The sequence below is a fragment of the Palaemon carinicauda genome, chromosome 15 (assembly GCF_036898095.1).
Source record: "Palaemon carinicauda isolate YSFRI2023 chromosome 15, ASM3689809v2, whole genome shotgun sequence".
NCBI lineage: Eukaryota > Metazoa > Arthropoda > Malacostraca > Decapoda > Palaemonidae > Palaemon > Palaemon carinicauda.
In genome coordinates, this window is record NC_090739.1 from 98664430 (window position 1) to 98685739 (window position 21310).

The 21310-nt window shown below is 38.7% G+C and overlaps 1 protein-coding gene across 3 annotated transcripts in view; it reads right to left on the reverse strand.

The window, feature by feature from the left end:
* The window catches only part of LOC137654700 (integrin alpha-3-like), a 360316-nt gene that overhangs the window by 158733 nt on the left and 180273 nt on the right, over positions 1–21310 (reverse strand). For all 3 annotated transcript variants that reach the window (XM_068388595.1, XM_068388593.1, XM_068388596.1), the window contains one exon: positions 18989–19197. In XM_068388595.1, the coding sequence (XP_068244696.1) occupies positions 18989–19197 (209 nt within the window). The remainder of the gene's footprint in view (positions 1–18988; positions 19198–21310) is intronic.

A 21310-nucleotide genomic window follows, 5' to 3' on the forward strand; every position in this document is an offset into this window, starting at 1 on the left:
TTAAGGCATCTCTTAAGTTACTTCCATTTTAGGTACATTGGATCAAGGGAGAAGAGTGATTAATTGTTTTAAGTATAGGGTAAATTTTGAAATATGAAAAATTTTAAGATTAATTTGTATTTTTCATATATAAAAAAAATTTCATTTGAAATAAGATATAAGTTCAGCACAAATTGGAATGACTGTTGAATCAATAACAAGGTAGTTGGTTAACAGCAGGTGTTGCAAGGAAGAAGCTGCTCCCATCTGCCTGTCACAGGGTATCCACTTAAGTTTCAATTTACAAGGTTCTCTTTCTTTCCTAAATATGTCATTCTTCATGGTCTGTCTAATACAGAAGCAAGGAAGGAGACTTCAAGAACCTCCTAATAGCTCTACAATTGGCTAAGAAGCTGTTAGGGGCTCAGCCCATAATGGGTTAAAAGGAAGGTCAGTAATAGGTCATAGAAAGCCTATCTGAGAAACAGGGACATGACGTCAAAAGTATCTAACAAGTCACATAAAGAGAAATGTTTTATAAAAAACTGATCGATTCTTTTCCATCCCTGTAAATGTCAATCTACTTGATCCTACAAGGAAGTGAGGGAGATGACTTAAGCAACCTCCTCTTTGTCTCTCATAGGGATGAATAGAGTGTTAGGGCCTGGCCTCTCCAAGTCAAGTTGTACATGGTTAACTGTTGAGTCTCCTTCCCTGATAGGTAATGTCAGTCCGGAATAATATACCTGGTGTATGGTGTTCAATGGGTAGGTATAAATTTCACCATCCTCCCCCTTGTTAATAAGGATGGGAAGATACTTATTTAGATTTAAGAATAGAGCTCAGGAAGTATAAATTACTAACATCAAGTCAGACCCAGCGAGTAACGTTTATGACTGCTTCGTTCTCAAGAGGGGATAGAAAAATGAAGAAGAGCTAGTCATTTTACCTTTCTTTACATAATTAATTATATCTACAGTATACATTACCATACACAGGATGCTTCCTGTCCCGTGTGACAGCTTGCCTGGTTTTATAACTACTTGAGCAGCCACCACAGGAATAAACACAAAGGTGACAAGGAACCTGTAGGTAAGTGGCCATGCAGGTAGTCTGGCATTTCCAAACCCAACCTTCAACACCTGGTCTTTTGAAAAAGTCCTTTTGAAAGCTAAAGTTGGGCTTATATAACTTCATGCGTTCTGGTCCTTGCTGCTACCTCGAAACTCTCAGCAGTCGAGGCGTACGCTGTACAGATTGTCTCAGGGAACCAGAAAAAGATAGTGTTCTTTAACACCTCTTTCTTGGTCCTGCCAATGCTAACAAAGAGTCACTGACACTCAGGCCTAAGGTGTCAGGTTCTCTTCAGGTAGTACTGCAGAGCCCTCACAGGACACAAAGCATTTCCTCTTGATCACCACCCTACACTTCACGTAGAGAGGAGATGAAGAAGGTCTCAAACCAGGGTTCATGTGCTGACATGTTCTGCCTCTTTACCACAAAGCCTGGCGCAAAACTAAAGGAGACTTTCTTCCACCCCTCAGTGTAGGTGACTAAGTAAGAGACCGTAAAACTCCCTCTCTTCGTAGGTGCTAAAGTTAGAGTCCGTTTTCTATCTGGTGACACGTCGAATGGAGTACATGTAAGAGCTTTAAAAAAAGAGGGTCACATCTCATTCTGGGGGCCTGAGGTCTCGGGGTGGTGGTCAAGATTGCTCAACCTCATGAACAAAGATGACTCCCACAAGGAGGAAAGGTCTATACACTTTACTCGAAAGAGTATTCCCAGGCTGAACGGTAATTTTTGATAACCACAACTGATAGGCCCTTATCTTGCCAAAGGAAGACAAAAAAGAATTCTGTGATCTGTGCAGAGTTGCTACGACCGGAGAAGTATCCCTTCTACGACATCAATTGTAGAAGATGACCCACTTTCCCTGGTAAATCACTGCAGGTACCCAGACTCCAGGCATGAAGTTCCATCCACTTCGCAGATTGGTGGTAACCCTAAAGGTGCAGCTGGAAGATGATTGTGTACCATTTGGGTAGTTCTCTCAAGACCTCAACTAGAAGTACTAACAGATAGGAATATCACAAGGCATGAGACCATCTGTGAAACACCAAAGTCATCTTGAGTACTGGAGTAATTAAAACACACTTGATTAGCGGATGGATCAGACTGAACAGAGGAAAGGAGCACACGTCCAGATGATTCCATGGGTGTTGGACGGTATCTTCGAACACAGCCTATAGGTCTGGAACAAGTGAGCAAAACACAGGGAACTTTTAATTTAGCCATCTGGTGACTCTACAACCAGCCCCTGGCAATTGATTGTGTCTCCTAGTACAGTCCATTCTTTTTGCTCAGAATGTACCCAGTTGACAACTCCATGGTGTGGAATGCCACCAAGACGTACATCCACTTCATCAGCTCCCAGACAGAGCAAGATCGTGCCTTCTTCCTTGTTGACGTTAGCCACTACAATAGTTATGTCACTCATCAACACTACTGAGTGCCTCTTCAACCGCTCTTGGACTCCTTGCAGTGATACAAAAAGGTGATTGCATTTCCAGGATATTCATGGGTAGACGCATTTTTTCTCTGGACCATACCCCTAAAATGTCCAGGTCAATCAGCTGTTAACATCCCCCCTTTCACATGCACCTGACAACAGTTGCAAAACTGAAAGTAGAGACTTCGTGGGGGACTTAGTATAATTTAACAAAATTTAGTTTGATTTTATGCTTCAAGAAACACTTTGTGGATACAATGGACTATTGGAAGTACCGGACACCCCTTTCCCCCTTAAGTCCATCATTACAAGGTTCAACTGTAAAGTGTTTTAAGGTTATGTTTTGTTTAAATGTCCTATATACCCAATAATCTGTTTGTGATAAAATAAGGGGGAAAGTTTGTGTTATAGTGACTATTGTTTGTAAGGGTGTGGGGTTTGTGCTTTTGATACATCTGGTCAGGTAGCCCACAAACTGGCTAGCAAGGTGCTGGGTTTGGGAGCCGTAGCCCCTGCGGCCTTCAAAGGTAAGGGTAAAGGTAAAGTTAAAAAGGGTAAGTTGTGTGATGTTACCCCATTCCATTACTCAATACCTGCTGTCCCCACTCTTATACCAGGGGGTCTGGGGCTTGTTCATCCTCCGTCAGTGCCATTACGGTTGCTTCTGGCCCTACTCATTTCAGCGTCACTGGGCCTGGTGAGTCTGTCTTCTCTCCCCTTGTGACAGTTTGCCCCAGTGTTGTGGCTCCTGTTGGAGCAATCTGTGTGATTTCTCCCTTTCGAGAGTATCATCACTGACGGTTGCTCAGGCCTTGACCGCTTTGCTTGAAGAGCCAGGAGTGAGAGGTAAGAAGAGGAAGAAGCATGCAGGTTATTCCTCATCCTCTTCCAACTTTGATTCCGACTCCTCTTCTCAGATGAAGAAGGAGGAGGAGAAGGGCGGAGAAATTTAGGACGACGAGCTGTAGTCTTAGGAAAAGGTGCTCCCTGTGACACCACGCCTCTCTTGAGGGGGGTGGATGGCTCCCAAGTGAGCCGGAACCTGGTCTGAACTACCCCAGACAGCCCCACTTTCTGTTCTAAGGTTGATGAATGACCTTCAGTAAACTCCAACACCCTTACTTCCTAGACAGTGCTAGGAAAATTTGGTCCCGGAAAATTCAGTCTCAGAAAGTTTGGTCCCGAAAATTTGGTCCCAGACTATTGTAATACCTTTGTCAAAAGAATAAAGTTTGTATGAATCTATGTGTTTCAATCACACAAAAAGACAGAAAGTGAGGCCAGTGACTGATTCTCATAAATTTTGATGAAAATGTTTTCCAAACAACAATTCTTAACTGACTGATGATGTGCTTGAGAAAACTGGTCCTCTATGAACAGAAATTCAAAGATCAAAAGATAAGAATGATTTTATCTTGACAAAAGGAAAATATTTGCCAAAATTACGTAGTCTTATAATCCCCTTTTATGATTTAACCACAATTCAGCGAGACATAGTTCCAACAGTATTTAAATTAAAGTTTATATATACAAGACGTATTTAATCTATCGATCTACATCGATGTTTCTGATGATGTGGCTGACAAGAAGAGCCCTCGTATCCAGTTAATTTTTGGAATATCTACGGTCGAGTAACTTAGGAATTGCCTTGGACAAACAATAACCGTGAATGGTTTCACTCAGCATTGCGCACATCAGTAACAAGCATGCACCCAAACATCTACAAGCTTATTGATCCTATCTGAAAAGAAGGATCCTTTACATAGACCAAAATAATTCAAGCTCAAAGAGGAGATAATCTACAGAAAAATATAAAATACCAGTCAATAGATATGCAAATAAAAAATCTTGATGGTAATGATGACAGTACCGATCAATAAACGTTCCCGAAGGGAATTGCACATCCATTAAATTCTTCAATTAAATTTTCAGGGACAGAATAGTCCCAGGCCAACTTAACTCATTTTGCTGTGTAATGTTTTTGATAAAAGGAAAATCTATATATGCATATTTTGATGGTTTATAAACAGTATGAGTTACCCCTAATTTTTTATTCAATGTGTTTGATAAAAGGCAACAATATACTCGTAGATGTATTTTTTGGTAGTTTATACATGTGATTTTAATATTTTTTTTTTAGTATAATTATTATATATCCTATTTATCAATTTATTCTGAACAGCTAAATCAATGTTTTCTTGAGAAGTCTGGGATCAATATTTTCCAAGACTGAATTTACAGTGAACCCTCGTTTATCGCGGTAGATAGGTTCCAGACCCGGCCGCGATAGGTGAAAATCCGCGAAGTAGTGACACCATATTTACCTATTTATTTAACATGTATATTCAGACTTTTAAAACCTTCCCTTGTACGTAGTACTGTTAACAAACTACCCTTTAATGTACAGAACACTTAATGCATGTACTAACGTACCCTAAACTAAAACAGGCACAAATATTAAGGGCGACTTTATATCATGCGTTTCCTCAACACGCCAAAAAGCACGATAAAAAATGGCAACCAATGTTTTGTTTACGTTTATCTCTGATTATAATGAAGAAACAAAAGCATTTACACATCTGTGTATAGGTTAGTTTCTGCATCGATTATATTGATTATTCAGTACTGTATGTTGATTTGGTTATTACTAATGTTTTACTTAATTTTTCTTAGGACTTCCAAATGAAATGTTTTTCTTTATGACGCCGCCTGAAACGACGGCGTCATAAAGTACGCTCAGTAAACAAACTAAGGAATTTAACGCGCATGATGAAAGTGATAAATAATGATACTGTATTACAGTAAAAGCTTTAATAAAATATGTTATTACAAATATTATTTACCGTATCTATATAAAATCATACATACGTAGCAAAGCAGGAAAACAATCTACGAGAGAGAGAGAGAGAGGAGAGAGAGAGAGAGAGAGAGAGAGAGAGTTGTTTTACATACGTAAATGTAAATTTTAAACAAAAAAAAAATAGCCCCATTTCATATAAAATAGATTTAAAATATTTTACTTTATCATATTACAGTAGTCTGTATAATACTGTAAAGTTCAGTACAGTATGTTGTTGTTAAAGTCGTGGCGATGAAATTCTCACGAAACAAAAACACGCCATTTGAGTACAACAGCTGATTCTCTCTCTCTCTCTCTCCTCTCTCTCTCTCTCTCTCTCTCTCTTCGTGTTATACAATACTTACATTTAGATGAAGAAACTAAAATTAGTTTTCTTAGTGTCAATTAAATACGAAACGAAATAATTAGGCCGAGTCTACATCCATTTCAATCATAGCTAAAAATACGGCATCCGATTTCATCAGCAAACCACTATTTTTTGGGAAATATCATTTTATTCTAGAAAATTGCCACTCTTTAAATAGTTAATTGCACATTAAGAAAGCGTGTACTTTTGTTTTTAAATTTCGGGTTTGTTTTAAAAATCGAGTATTGTTGACTTCTTTTTTTTTTTACTTTTGGCTGTGATTAGATCAGCTGTCATCTAGCTGCCGCTCTTGAGTGTGTACGAATACACTAACAAAGTATCATTTATACCATTTCTTAACTTATTCAAACCGTCTACAGTATACAGTTGATATTACATAAGCACCAATGTGTTATAACCTATCAAATTTTTTTGTTTATTACATTTAAACATATCTCTCTCTCTCTCTCTCTCTCCTCTCTCTCTCTCTCTCTCTCTCTCTCTCTCTCTGTGGGCTACTTTTCACTACCTCCCATTCCTTACCTCTCTCTATCTCTCTAACAAATGATATCTTTGTTGCTCCTCAAAGTTTCATTTATATTGAAAATCAATCACGATTCAATTTTCCTTACTTTCTCCAATCTCGCACCATCGGTCACATCGCGGTATTTTCGATATTTCTGGAAAATCCGCGATATATGTATATACATGGGTTATGAAAAAAATCCGCGAAGTGGTGAATCCGCGATGGTCGAACCGCGAAGTAGCGAGGGTTCACTGTACTGGGACCGAATTTTCTTGAACGCAGTTTTCCTAATTTCTCATAAGATATGTCTGATAAGGGAAGTATTATAAAAATAAATTTTTGCTATTATATTTACACTTATATTTGTATCAATAAAATATCTCTTCTATTTTGTTTCGTATTGATTTTGGTCAGTTGAATTGAGATTTTCATTGGCAGTTTGATAATAAAATCTCGGACCAAATTTTCTGAGACCAAATTTTCTGGGACCTAATATTCCAGGATCGAATTTCCTGGTCACCTTCCTAGACATAGGACACTTGCTCCTCCCTCTATCAAAGCTTTGTCTCACAATTCGATGCAGAGGATAGTACCATTTGAAACCTTTTCCAAGCACACGCATGCTTTGGTTGGTCTAGAATGTGAGGAACAGGAAGGATCTTGCTCCCCAGGGACATTATTTCCCCTCCACCTAAACCCACAGAAGAGAAGTACCTGGTACTCCCCCTGTAGGAAGGCTTCTTTGGCACCTGCAACGGGGAGGTCTTCAGTTATGAATCGACACTTTGATGCCCTCCAGGTTCAAAGCCTTCGTTGGAGCTGCCCTGGTCGGATATTGGGGACTTGGCCCTAGACCGAGTGGATGGTCAGATCTGCGGGTCTAAGAATTCACTCCATGCCAGCAGGTCAAGCAAACTGCCACCAACAATCTCCAGGCAGCGGAGGTTCTACATGCCGGAGAATGCAACGTCTGTACTTCTGCAGGTTGACATGTCAGTTTGTGCTCTAACTCTCGTTGGAGAGACTCAAGTCAGAAGGCACATCCTTCTTAAACTCTGAGTCTTAGGTACAGTGGTACCTCTACATACGAATTTAATCCGTTCCACAACCGACTTCGGATGTAGAAAATGTTCGTATGTCGAAACGAATTTTCCCATAAGAATACATTGAAATAGGATTAATCCGTGGTTGAGCCCAAAAACCTATGATAACTTCTTAATAAACTACTACACATAATTTCCCATGAGAATAATGCACACTAAATTAGATAATAGACATGTAAAAAAGGAGAATTATCAAAGAATGATAAACAAGAAACGGGTTTTTAGCGTCACTTTACCTTAGAAACTCCAGCGCAGGTGTTGTTGGTCTTGCTACGCAGAGAGGAGACGGACGGGCGGCGAGGAGGTAGAGAGGTTAACTACGATAAACGTACACTACCGTAACTTATTCTAACTTACACTAAGTGAACTTTAACATAACTTAGCTTATTTTCTTTTTTATTTTTATATTTTATATTTTTTTTTAAATTTTCTTTTTTTCTTTTTGATGATTAATTTTAATCACTTTCACTCTCTACACTTAAAATTGATTGAATTTCTTTCGCTTCACTCTTTGTCATTTTCTTTGTTTCACTTTCTTTCGGTTCACTCTTTGCCGTTTTCTTTGAATCACTTCCATCCTCTTCATCACGAGTTCGCTTCGTAGTTTTTTTTTAAAGAAATTATCGATAGATAGTTGCTTGGTACGGCTTTTCAGAATGTTTCGAAAGTGAGTTAGGCAAACATCATCGAACTGCGCAACTACACGACAAACCTGCAATTTTTTTGGGTGGTACTTGTCGATGAAGTCGACCACGTCTTGATATTTTCCTAACACCTCTTTTATATGCGCCGAACCTAACACATGTTCTACCTCCTCGATCCCTTCCTCGTCATCACTCATGTGCTCAGACATAGCATGGAGTTCCTTGAGCTCCTCTGTGGTAAGTTCGTCGTGATGTTCGGCGACGAGTTCCATAACGTCATCTGCGTCGACCTCCAGACCCATGGACTTGCCAAGGGAGACTATTTCCTCTACGTCTTCCGCTGCACCCACCACGGGATCAGGTTCCGGGTCAAAACCTTCGAAATCTCGGGGAGAAACTGCATCAGGCCACAGCTTCTTCCAGGCAGAATTGAGGGTCCGTCGAGTTAATCCCACCCAAGCCTGATCTATGATCTTCAAGCAGTGCACGATGTTGAAGTGGCTCCTCCAAAATTCACGCAAAGTTAAGTTGGTGCTTTGCGTGACATTAAAGCACTGCTTAAATAAGTGCTTGGTGTACAGCTTCTTAAAAATAGAGATGACTTGGTAGTCCATGGGCTGGAGGATAGAGGTGGTATTCGGTGGAAGATACAGCACCTTTTTTAACTTAAATTCATCGAGCACCTTTTTTAACTTAAATTCATCGAAGATATCATCTTCAAGTCCGGGGGGGTGAGCGGGTGCATTGTCAAGGCATAGCAGGCACTTTAAAGGCAATTTCTGTTCATAAAGATACTTCTTCACAGAAGGGCTGAAAACTTGGTTAACCCATTGCACAAAGAACTGCCTAGTGACCCAGGCCTTCGAGTTGGATCGCCAGAAAACATGAAGCTGGTCCTTATCGACGTTGTGTGCCTTAAAGGCCCTAGGGTTCATTGAAATGGTAAACCAGTAAGGGCTTGACTTTAAAGTCCCCGCTAGCGTTGGCACATAGGGCAAGAGTCAACCGATCCTTCATTGTCTTATGCCCAGGCAAATTCTTCTCTTCGGCGGTGATGTAGGTTCGACTGGGCATCTCCTTCCAAAACAGCCCGGTTTCATCACAATTAAACACTTGCTGCTCTACGTAGCCTTCTTCCAGCACGATCCTTTCAAAGTTCTTGACAAAGTCAGCCGCAGCCTTTGCATCTGCACTAGCAGCCTCTCCGTGGCGAACAACTGAATGAATCCCGGACCGTTTCTTAAATTTCTCAAACCAGCCACGAGATGCCTTGAAATCATCTGAGGAAGGTTCGGTTGAACTCTCCCCAGCATCACCCCCAGAGCTCTCCTCCTTCAAGTCCGTAAAGATGGCGTGCGCCTTCTCGCAGATGACGGTTTCGGTGATGGTGTCGCCAACAATCTCTCTGTCCTTGATCCAGATTAGCAGAAGTCGTTCCATCTCTTCTATGATAGGGCTACGGCGTTTTGAAATAATGGTGATCCCCTTAGAAGGTTTCACGGCTTTAATAGCTTCCTTCTGTTTAAGGATTGTCGAGATCGTCGACATACTGTATTACGGCCATACTGTTTAGCAAGTTCACTCACGCGGACGCCACGCTCATGTTTTTCAATAATTTCCTGCTTTACGTCTAAAGAAAGCATTTCCTTCTTCCTTTTCTCACCACTACCACTACCACTTGCAAAACTAAGCCTTTTAGGACCCATACTTTACGTAAATTACCGTAAAAGGATGCACGTAAAAAATCACGATTAAAACAGTACAATAATAGCAGAACGCACAGGGCACAACCGCAAGAAGCTGACGAGAACAGAGGACTGACCCAAGCCGCACTAATTGAGGGTCCCTCCGAGGTAGAAGTGCTGCCTTCTATCGGCGGAAATAAAAAACACATCAGACGCTATGAGCACCGACTACGCGTACAAGTATTGTTAACTTCGGGTGTCAAAAAAAAAAATTCGGGTGTAGAGTAGGAACGTGCTCGAATTGTACTTCGCGTCGAAAAATTCGCATACAACCGGTACGACGAAAATTGCTTACTTCGTGTGTCGAAATAAAATTCAGGTGTAGAGTCAAAAATTTGCTCAAATTTTACTTCGGATGTAGATACGTTCGGATGTAGAGGTTCCACTGTACTTGCAAAGTCAACAAAGTTAGCAATTTTTGAAAGATTTAGAAAAGTACAAGAGTCTTGTACCCCTGAGTAGGAAGGCAGTCACCTTCTTTGCTCATTAGCCAGCAAACTTGTGAGCTAATTGGGTCTTGAAGAAGCGAGATGCTTTGGCTTCTCGTCTCTCAAGACAAGTTATCTCGAAGGTGGCATTGGCATCGAGAAACTCGTCGGTGCAGGACGCCACTTCTCTTAAACCAAAGGGTTGTGTGCAGGCGGTGATGGATTCATGGTCTGCTTTGCATGACTCTTTGATCCACTGTGCTGTCTCTCTCAAGGGCCCTGGCCCTTCAAAGGGGGCAGCAGCCAAGCTTTTGGGTTCAGTCAAGCCTGCAAGGTCAGGATCAAGGAAAGGATGTGAGCCCACTCCGAGATGCCAGCCCCCAGCTCCTACAGGCTTTTTCCAAAGAGCATGTGCATTCTTTTAGAGCATGCCAGCCTGCTATTTAAGAGGAGTGATGGAAGGAAGAGGGGAGAGTGAGGGAGAGACTGATGCCAGTGTACCTCCTCTCACACTGGTGTGAGGGTTGCTTGTCTCGACAGTGGGCCACTTGTCAGAGAGACAGAGACAAGTCTTGGGTAGTGAGTGTCCTTCAGGACAGTTAGTTACTGCTGTACTTTTACTGGACAACCGTACCCCCTTTTCGCTAGTTCCAATAGTTCCTGTTGGAATATCCAGCGTCCATGAAAGCCCTGGCCCTACAGGAAGGAGTGAAAGTGATGTTGGAGAAGAGCCTCCTCGAAGTTGTTCGTGACAGATCAACAGGCTTCTACAGACAACTCGGTGGGAAAGTCAACTGGAAGCTGGAGACCAGTCATCGACCTCTCTCCATTAAACAAGTTTGTTCGTCAAACAAAGTTCACAATGGATGAGGTATGGTTTGTGCTGTCTTCAGTCAGAGAGGGAGACTTCATGCTTTTGATAGGCCTGAAGGATGTGTACTTTCAAGAGCTTGTTCTTCAGACCTATCAAAATTACCCCATTTTCTCCCTCTATGTACGAGCTCTGCGCTTCAGAGGAAATCTCGCCAAGAGAGTTTCACTTCTGTTCTCAGACGCATTGAAGGAGGGATAGAGAGAACACCTGAGTGACTTGATAATCCCTGGGGTGTGAACTGAAGAGGAAAGGCATTTGCACATCACTGCCCTCGAGATGAAAGCAGCCTTCCTAGAAATGTGAGCATTACAAGAACATTTGAGGAGGTACTCAGCAGTGTTGACGAGCGACACCACCACCATAGTAGCCTACATCAATGCCTAGAAGGCATTTCACATCATTTCACAAGCTTCTTGACTTGTGGACTTTCTGGGGATCAACATATTTGCCACATGGCTGAATAAGAATTGTTCTTTTCCCCCCTATTCAAACCCGTGGGAGTTTTTCGAAGACATCTTACAAGACCCCTTGGATCACCTAGACGTGTATGCCTTTTTGCCGTTTAGCCTGATCCAACCCGTAACCATCAGAGTGTATGTTATGCTTCTCCAGGAATCAGGATTACCCTGATGGGTCCCAGATGGCCTAATGACAAGTGGTATCCTAAACTCCTTGTTCCTGTGGTCGAGGTCCCAAAAGAAGTACCCCTGTGACCCACACTTCCCTGTCAGTTGTACCACTATGCTCTGGGGTCTTTAGCACTTCATGGTTGAAGACCATCAAGCATCTCCTCAAGGCAAAAGGCTTTTCACAAGTTACTGCACAAGAGATGTCTGGGTATCTACGGTGATTTATTACAGACATCTACCAATCCAAGTGGGCCTTCTTCTTACTTTACGTTATTTTGATGGCTGCTTTTCCGGTCCCATACAGCAGGGGAACCCCACTCTCTACAAGAACTCCACTGTCGTTTTACCTTGTTCGTTCAGAGTATTTAACGTTTCATATCACGTATTGTTCTTCTGCCATGAGTATCATAGAAGAACTCTTTCTCTGGTTGAAGCCACTCTAGCACAGATTTCCTCGACTTCCTTCACTGGGAGAACTGAACTGTATCTCTGTCACAGCTGTCAAAGGCTACCGCTCTGCTTTGAGTATGTTCTTCCGACTGAAGGTTTAGCTCTTTCTTCTTCTTGGCAGTAATCTATGCTCACCCCGGGACCCCAGGCCCCTGGAATGGAATGGGACCTTGGTCCTCAAAGCTCTTATGCTTACCTCATTCGAGCCTTTGAGAATGTGATGAGACAGAGATCTGACTCTCAAGACTGTTTTTCTGCTAGCCTTAGCATCAGCGAAGAGAGCTAGCAAGTTGTACAGTCTCTCTTAAGCTGTCACCCACGCTCAGGAGGTCTGTCTTAGTTTTGTGCCTGACTTTGTGGCTAAGACCCAGAGCCCAGTGGGACAGGACCTCAGATTCAAGTCCTTCTCATTCCCCACACTTATGGAGGCGTCAGGTGGTGACCAAGAGGTTAAGCTATTGTGTCCCGTGAGGGTTCTGTGGTGCTATCTGAAAAGGACACGACACTTCAAGCCTGTGTGCAATAGACTTTTTGTTAGGTCTAGCAGACCCAAGAAAGAGGTGTCAAAGAACACTGTCTCTTGTTGGCTTCATGAGATGATCCATAAAGCTTACTCCTTGTCTGAAGATTCTGTTGAGATACCAGCCAGGACTAGAGCTCATGAGATCAGGGGTATTGGCCCTAACCTCACTTTAAGGAGAAGCCTTTCAGTGGGCCAAGTGTTGAAGACCAGTGTCCGGAAGAGACCAACCATCTTCACAGCCTTCTAGTTGTAGGAATGTACCCATAAGTCCCTTGACACCTTTGTGCTTGGACTTGTCAAGGCTGCGTAAGTTGCTGTGTAACCAGCCCAGCCCCACACAGAACAAGGATGCATCTTATCTATCGTAATTTGTAAGTCTGGAATGATAGGTAGTATAACTGGTCTCACTTCAGCATTCTTCTGTCACCCCACTTCTTAAGGGACAAAGCGGTCGAGAAGTTCGATGCTGGTGAGACTAGATGCTGGTAAGTTACACTTAAGAACACCATTCTTTAATTTTAAGGAAGTAACTCTCTCCATCCTAATATAATGAGCAGGAGGATAGTGGGTCTTATACCAACTAAATAATAATCATATACTTAGTCTCAGACTCTAATTGACATCTTCAGGGAAAAGGGTTCCCCAATGTCAATCTACTATAGTACATGTTTCATGTACAACCCAGAACCAATCAGTCTTTCACCTATATAACAGACAGACTGGTGGTGATAAGAATCCTTGCTCTGACCCCATGCAGATAGAGCATTCATCACTTCCAAGGAAGAAATTGAACCTTCCAGTTTGGTTCCAGGGGACTTCCAGCCCATCAAACAGTGAGTCTCTAATCAAATGGCAAGGTTTGTATGCTGCATATGAACAAATCACAAATTCTTAAGTAATTTGTATTTTTCCTAGCCATACAAACCTGAGTTCTTTATTAAACTTCCCTCCTTAAACCACCCCTCTAAGTCCTGAGCCGAAAAATCATGACGAAAGTGAAGAATATCCAACTGGAAGGGAGGCTGGGCTCCTCGCTATGTTCCCTAGCTAGTTGGATAAGTGCTTTTTATCCAACTTTTAATAACTGATTCCAGCTTCCACTGAAATGCAATTCCTAAAATAAAGGACCCAGGTGTGTATGGCTAGGAAAAATATAAATTACTTAAAAAATTTGTGATACAGTGTACAGTATACAGTATCTCCTTTAACCCTTTTGCTAATAGGCCATGGAATCAGAATTGGAGCTCTATACAAGATTTGTCATCATCGGATATACTTGCTCATTTATCCTTTAATAAACTACATTTCCATGTTTATTTGTTTTACTACTGATTAAAGAGTAATTTTTTCAAAAGTTTGATCTATTCTTCATTGTATTTCACTCTAAACAACTGAAGTTCAAACTATTTGTGGATGACACACAATTTTACTTCTCCTTGAATGATATAGATGACACTACTGAAACTCTGAACCAAATCCTTAATAGTGTTAGAAAATGGATGACATTTAAACAACTAAAATCAAATGAGAAAAAAACTGAATTCATGGTGGTCGGTAAGAGAAACAGCGTGAGAAACTTGGGTGATTTCTAAATGAACATAAATAATGATTCAGTGCCAATATCTAGTAAAGTTCGAGATCTAGGTGTATTTCTTGACTGTAACCTGTCTCTAAATGCCCAAATAAATAATGTAATAAAAATTGCTGGTTATCATCTAAGAAATATTGTGTTAATAAAAAAGTACTTGGACGAAAATTCTGTAAAGAAACGTAATAAACTGTGTTATTACCAGGATTGACTACTGCAACTCTATCTATTACAATTTACCACAAGTGCAACTTAAGAAATTACAAAACATAATAAACAGAGGAGCAAGACTGATAAAAGGTGTCCCACCTAGAGAAAGGATTACCCCTATACTAACTGATTTACACTGGCTGCCAATTGAAGCGAGAATTGAATTTAAAATATGTACTATAACCCACCAAGTTATCAGAACCGGTCTTCCAAAATACTTAAAATAACTGCTACATATTGCGCAGCCAACAAATCGTGTCAACACGAGAATAGTTACAGATGGCTTCAAACTGTTGAAACCTAGACATATGTCTACTTTAGGCTCCAGAACCTTTAAATATGCAGGCCCAAGACTATATAATACACTCCCAAGAAACATCCAAATGATTGAAGACATTAAGGTTTTCAAAAGGAAATTGAACTCTTATTTCAACAGTCATACAAAGGTGACGATTTAACAGTAAATGAACAATACGCGATATGAAACATTAAATACTCTGAACAAACAAGGTAAACAAACAAGTGAAGGTCCCGTATAGTGGGGTTCCCCTACTGTATGGGACCGGAAAAGCAGCCATCAAAGTAAAAGTAAGTAAAGAAATGTTTTTCTATTAATTTTTAAGTGATTATAGAATAATTTTGAAAAAAAAGTTTTATGTAATTACAGTATCTCTAAATACAGGAGGGTCCAGAATTAGGCAAGAATTTGGTCGATAAATGGCCCCGCATAAATGGGAAATCGCATATTTCGAAACAGCAGGAATAATTCCATTAGGGCCATGGTAAACAGAAACTTGCCTATTTAAAACATTTACCAATCATTTTCATATCTTTCTATGTACTATACTGTATTTTTTCTAATATACAATTGTTCTTATAAATAGATAAAACATTTAAAATGTTTTAAAGTTTTGATAACTTAAAAAAGGTTAAAATTACAACCAGGAAGGGTGAAAATACCGTATTTTCCCCCTTATAACACGACCTAAAATTAGCAGTAAATTTAATAAGTTTAAGTCATAGCTGTTGTATAAGACAATGGGTGAATAGCAAAACCATCACTGTATAGACTAGCTTTTGTTGTATCATTGAAAATCCAAAATTAACGAAATAAAGGCGATTTTATATCATGCGTTTCCTAGCCACGCCAAAAAGTACACCATCAAAATCAAAATCCATTGTTTTGTTTACATTTATCTCTGATCATAGTGAAGAAACGAATGCCTTTACACATCTGTGTTTAGGTTACCTTTAGCAGCAACAGCTATCTTACCAACTATTGATTATATGATGATTTTGTTATTACCAATGTTGTTTTACTTAATTTTTCTTAGAACTTCAAAATAAATTAAATGAATGCAATTTATACTAAACACGCCGCCTAAAACGAAAACCTTCCGTTTATTTACTGTACGCTCCATCGATAATCATAATAAACAAACGAATGCATTAAAATAAATGAATAAGGTGATAACTAATGATATTAAGAGCTTTTAGTAAATATTATGTTATTACAAATATTTTAATTACCGTATCCATATAAATTCCTAAGGACGTAGCAAATCGGGAGAATCATTTTGGTTTGCGTTTAATCAACAATAGCAAACTGTCGCTAATGACAGTAGGATAATTTACGATAATTCTAACCTGTTACGAAAGATAATTATCCATTCCATATCCAAAATACTTTTCCTAATTCCAGTTATGTCAATTTGTACCCACAGGAGAGAAGAAAGTACAAAGCCAGTTTTTTTCATCGAACAATTGGTTTACCGATGTAACGTTTGATGTGACAGAGATGGTGCGAGATTAATGATAGTTTTAAATGTACTAAACAAAAAATATGAGAGGTTATAACACATTGGAGCTTATGTAATATTAACTGTATAGATGTTTTGAATAAGTTAAGAAATGGTGTAAATAATACTTTGTTACTGTATTCGTACGCACATATTCTTGAGGGCGGCAGCTAGACATCAGCCGATTTGATCACAGCCGAAAGTAAAACAAAAAGAAGTCTGCAATACTTGATTTTTAAAACACCCAGAATTTAAAACAAAAGTACATGTTTTCTTAAAGCACAATTAACTATTTAAACAGTAGCAATTTTCTAGAATAAAATGATGTTTCCTAAAAAAAAAGTGGTTTGCTGACGAAATACGATGCTATATTTTAAGATACAATCGAAATGGATTTAAACACGGAATAATTGACACTTTTTAAGAAAACCGATTTTAGTTTCTTCATCTACAGTATATGTAAGTATTGTATAGCACCAGAGAGAGAGAGAGAGAGAGAGAGAGAGAGAGAGAGAGAGAGAGAGAGATAAAATAGATAAATCTCTCTCTCTCTCTCTCTCTCTCTCTCTCTCTCTCTCTCTCTCTCTCTCTCTCAGAGAAAGAGAGGCTTTTACAATTATACCGTGTACTATACAAAACAAATCTTTGTAAAGCAAATCAATACTGTTTAAAATATGACAAAATATAGCCGACTCGTTACCAAATTTTAGGCTATTCACTGCCGATAAACGAACCCACCCTACGTGTAAAAACACTGAACACCCAGAGGGAAAATGTAGCTTTTATATATACTGTACTGAACAAAAATAATGCTTTAAAAAACCATCATTAAAGCAACAATTAAAATTATCTTAAGGTTAAAGAAAGATAAAGATTGCCGAAAATGTAACTACAATTCTGTTTACATTCTGTCAGCTGGACTCGCATAGTTTTAAAGTTGATTCCATTGTTGATTTGGAATTTTTCGTTGAATAGGCTATTTATTATAAAATTATGTTAATAAAATGTAAGGCAAATATCGTTTGGTAACATCTATCATCAAGCAGCGTATTTAGGGCTACCAATATACTTGAGAAGACAATAGATTTGATACATTTTGTAGTGCTTGACTTGCAGATACAGAATATTTATTTTTGAAAACTAGCAACCGCATAAATGGGGAATCGCATAATTGAAACAGGTATAATTCGGGACCGTACTGTAATAGTAAAGCACTGTGATTTTGTGTAAAAAAAAAACTTTGTATTCACTGAAGTGGCTATATTACTCTGTTATAATTCCACGACAAATAGCCGTCGAAAGACATAAAACTACTCGTTAGTGATAATGAACTTCAAGTTAACAGAAATGTAATGAAAATATCCATTTATTTCCTTTGACAAAAGAATTATTTTATAATTTATAATTATAAAGTATGGTAATGCACTGCGATTTATGTGTAAAAATCTTTATACATTTATTGAAGTGCCTATTTTATTCCGTAATAATTCCACGATAAATAGCCATCGAAAGATATACAACTAGACAGTAATAAGTGAATTTACGTTATACAGAAATATAATGAAAATATCCATTAGTTTCCTTTGACACAAGAAGTATTTTTCAATGTATAATTTAAAAGGTATAAATACAATAAACAAAAAACTGTTGGAAAAGATATATATATGAGAGAGAGAGAGAGAGAGAGAGAGAGAGAGAGAGAGAGAGAGAGAGAGAGAGAGAGAGAGAGAGAGAGAAATGTAATATAAATTTAGTTCATTAGACATAAGGTTTGTTCATTCGTTTGTCATTCCACCTTGCATGTGACTGTGACTGTCACTATGAATTGGATCATTCCTGTTTTGGGTATTTAACAAGCTTGGAAATACTGTCGACTGTGCATGTAAGAACATGATGAATACTGCTTAGAGACGATAGAATGGTAATAAATGGAAATAATCACAATAAGCTAACGTTTACTCATGAAAACAATGAATACAGTAATACTAATATGATATATATAAAACATATTATTTTGTAGAAATTATAGGAGAAAAAAGAATAAAATATGAAAAAAAAGATAAATCTCATCTTTTGTCAACTATTTCCTTTACTTTACAGTTAATGGTAAGTTTCCGTCTCGTGGATGAGACTTATAGTCGAAGGCAGAAAGACCTTCACTGTTATTTGAACAATGTGACAACATAGAAAGACAAAAAAATAGACCTTACATAATCATGAATAAGGCCTGGAATCACAAGTATTTTTAGTTGGTGATGAGGTTAGATGTGAATACACTAAAATAAACCTTATATAATCATGAATAAGGACTAGAATCGCAAGTATTTTGGTTGGTGGTAGGATGACAGTCTCCCAATTGGGGGTGTCAAGTAATGCCTAAGGTAGGGAATGTCGCGATTGGCTAGAGAGTGGTGTGACTATTTCATGGTAATATGAAAAGACTAAAATAATAATTATAATGATAATAATAATGATATTATCCCGAAAACACCGTGTATATTACCAGGCATGTTTTGACGTATACTGACATCAACAAGGCGAAGGGGTTAACATTTCTACTTTTCCACTATTGATAAAAAATCAACTGTTCCATTTTCCCAATGCACATGTTATATATGGTATTACATTTTACTAGCTTCACAATATAATTGGTATGTATTTGACGAAAAAATATTCTGATTCCATAATTTTGAATGATTATGAATAGCTGATGGAATGTATTTACATAAATAGCAGTATAGACGCTCTGAAAGATAACACAAATATATTTACCTAAATAGCTGTATTTATCAACAGGAGAATCACTTTCAGTAACAGGCCCAAAGTACTGAGTCTTATCTCTCAGCAAGAAATCATCAGAAATGTTTGATGTGTGCACTGTGCCTCGCCAGGTGTAAGGTCCTGGTACACCTAAGACGGCCTCATCCTCTAACAATAGACCACTAGTGCCAGCTTGACAAAACCCATATTGCTGGTGACCTCTGGAAAGAATGAAATAATATTTTTACTGTTATACTTATATACTATCTGCAAAATAATAATAATAATAATAGTATGGGCTATGATATTTTTATTCATAAGCTGGATGCAGAAATGTTTCATAATAGGAGTTAGAATGATGAGATAACTTGGAGTGAGGAAAAGGAAAAACAATTGCAGTTCTTGAAAATCATATCTCAATTAAGGTCCCTCAAAAGTAAAAATCCTTATCATTTTGACATTTTACAACTTATGACCACATATCAGAGAATTTCAATCTCTCCAAAGTTCTTTACCTTTACACATCAAACTTCAAAAAGTTAAAGAGGAATTACCATTGTAATCTATTAACATAAAAAGGATATCATAAATGCAAGGTGGCTTACCTTGGTAATATATCTAGAAAATTAACATTATCATTCATGGATATGGAAGAGTAGAAACAAATATGTATGGTGACAAAGATTTGAACATCTGAAAACCAGTAACTTCGCCTTAGACCTTTACTGGTCAAAGCTAATAAGCTTTATTAAGAAGGAATTACCATTAGAATATGACAAATTCTAAAAGCAATCTATAATTTTTCTTATCTATACAAACCTGAGTCCTTTGAAATTGGAAAATATCTTCAGCAGAGCTATAAAAAGACTCATGTCCGCCTGGTCAACAAAAAAGCATTTGCTCCAACTTTGAACTTTTGAAGTTCTACTGATTCAACTACCCAATTAGGAAGATCATTCCACAACTTGGTAACAGCTGGAATAAAACTTCTAGAGTACTACGTAGTATTGAGCCTCAGGATGGAGAAGGCCTGGCTATTAGAATTAACTGCTTGCCTAGTATTACGAACAAGATAGAATTGTCCAGGGAGATCTGAATGTAAAGGATGGTCAGAGTTATGAAAAATCTTATGCAACATGCATAATGAACTAATTGAACGACAGTGCCAGAGATTAATATCTACCGGTAGATCAGGAATAAGAAATTTAATAGACCGTAAGTTTCTGTCCAACAAATTAAGATGAGAATCCACACCTGAACACCAGGCAGGAGAACAATACTCAAAACAGGGTAGAATGAAAGAATTAAAACACTTCTTCAGAATAGATTGATCCCCGAAAATCTTAAAAGACTTTCTCAATAGGCCAATTTTTTGTGCAATTGAAGAAGACAGAGACCTTAAATGTTTCTCAAAAGTAAATTTGCTGTCGAGAATCACACCTAAAATTTTGAAAGAGTCATACAAATTTAAAGAAACATTATCAATACTGAGATCCGGATGTTGAGGAGCCACCGTCCTTGACCTACTTACAATCATACTTTGAGTTTTGTTCGGATTCAACTTCATACCCCATAATTTGCACCATCCACTAATTTTAGCTAAATCTCTATTAAGGGATTCACCAACCCCAAATCTACATTCAGGGGATGGAATTGATGCAAAGAGAGTAGCATCATCTGCATATGCAACAAGCTTGTTTTCTAGGCCAAACCATATGTCATGTGTATATAGTATGAAAAGTAATGGGCCAAGAACACTACCCTGTGGAACACCGGATATCACATTCCTATACTCATTATGGTGCCCGTCAACAACAACTCTTTGAGATCTATTACTTAAAAAATCAATAATAACGCTAAGAAACGACCCACCCACTCCCAACTGTTTCAGTTTGAAAACAAGGGCCTCATGATTTACACGGTCAAAGGCAGCACTAAAATCAAGGCCAATCATATGCACTTCCTGACCACAATCAAGGAACTTCTGTACAGCATTGGAGATTGTAAGAAGGGCATCACATGCTCCAAGGCCTTTACGAAAACCAAATTGCAAACTAGGGAGTAGATGATTACCTTCAGCGAACCTATTAAGACGTTTTGCCAGAAGACGTTCAAAAACTTTAGATAATATGGGAGTTATGGAGATTGGGCGGTAATCAGTGGGACTTGAGCTACCACAAACACATTTACATAGAGGAGTAACATTACCAATTCTCCAACAAGTGCTAAAAGCTCCTCTTCTTGCTAACTTGCGCAAAATAACAGATAACTTTGGAGCTAAGAAATCGGCTGCCTTTATAAAAAAAACAAAGGAAAAATACCATTTGGGTCTAC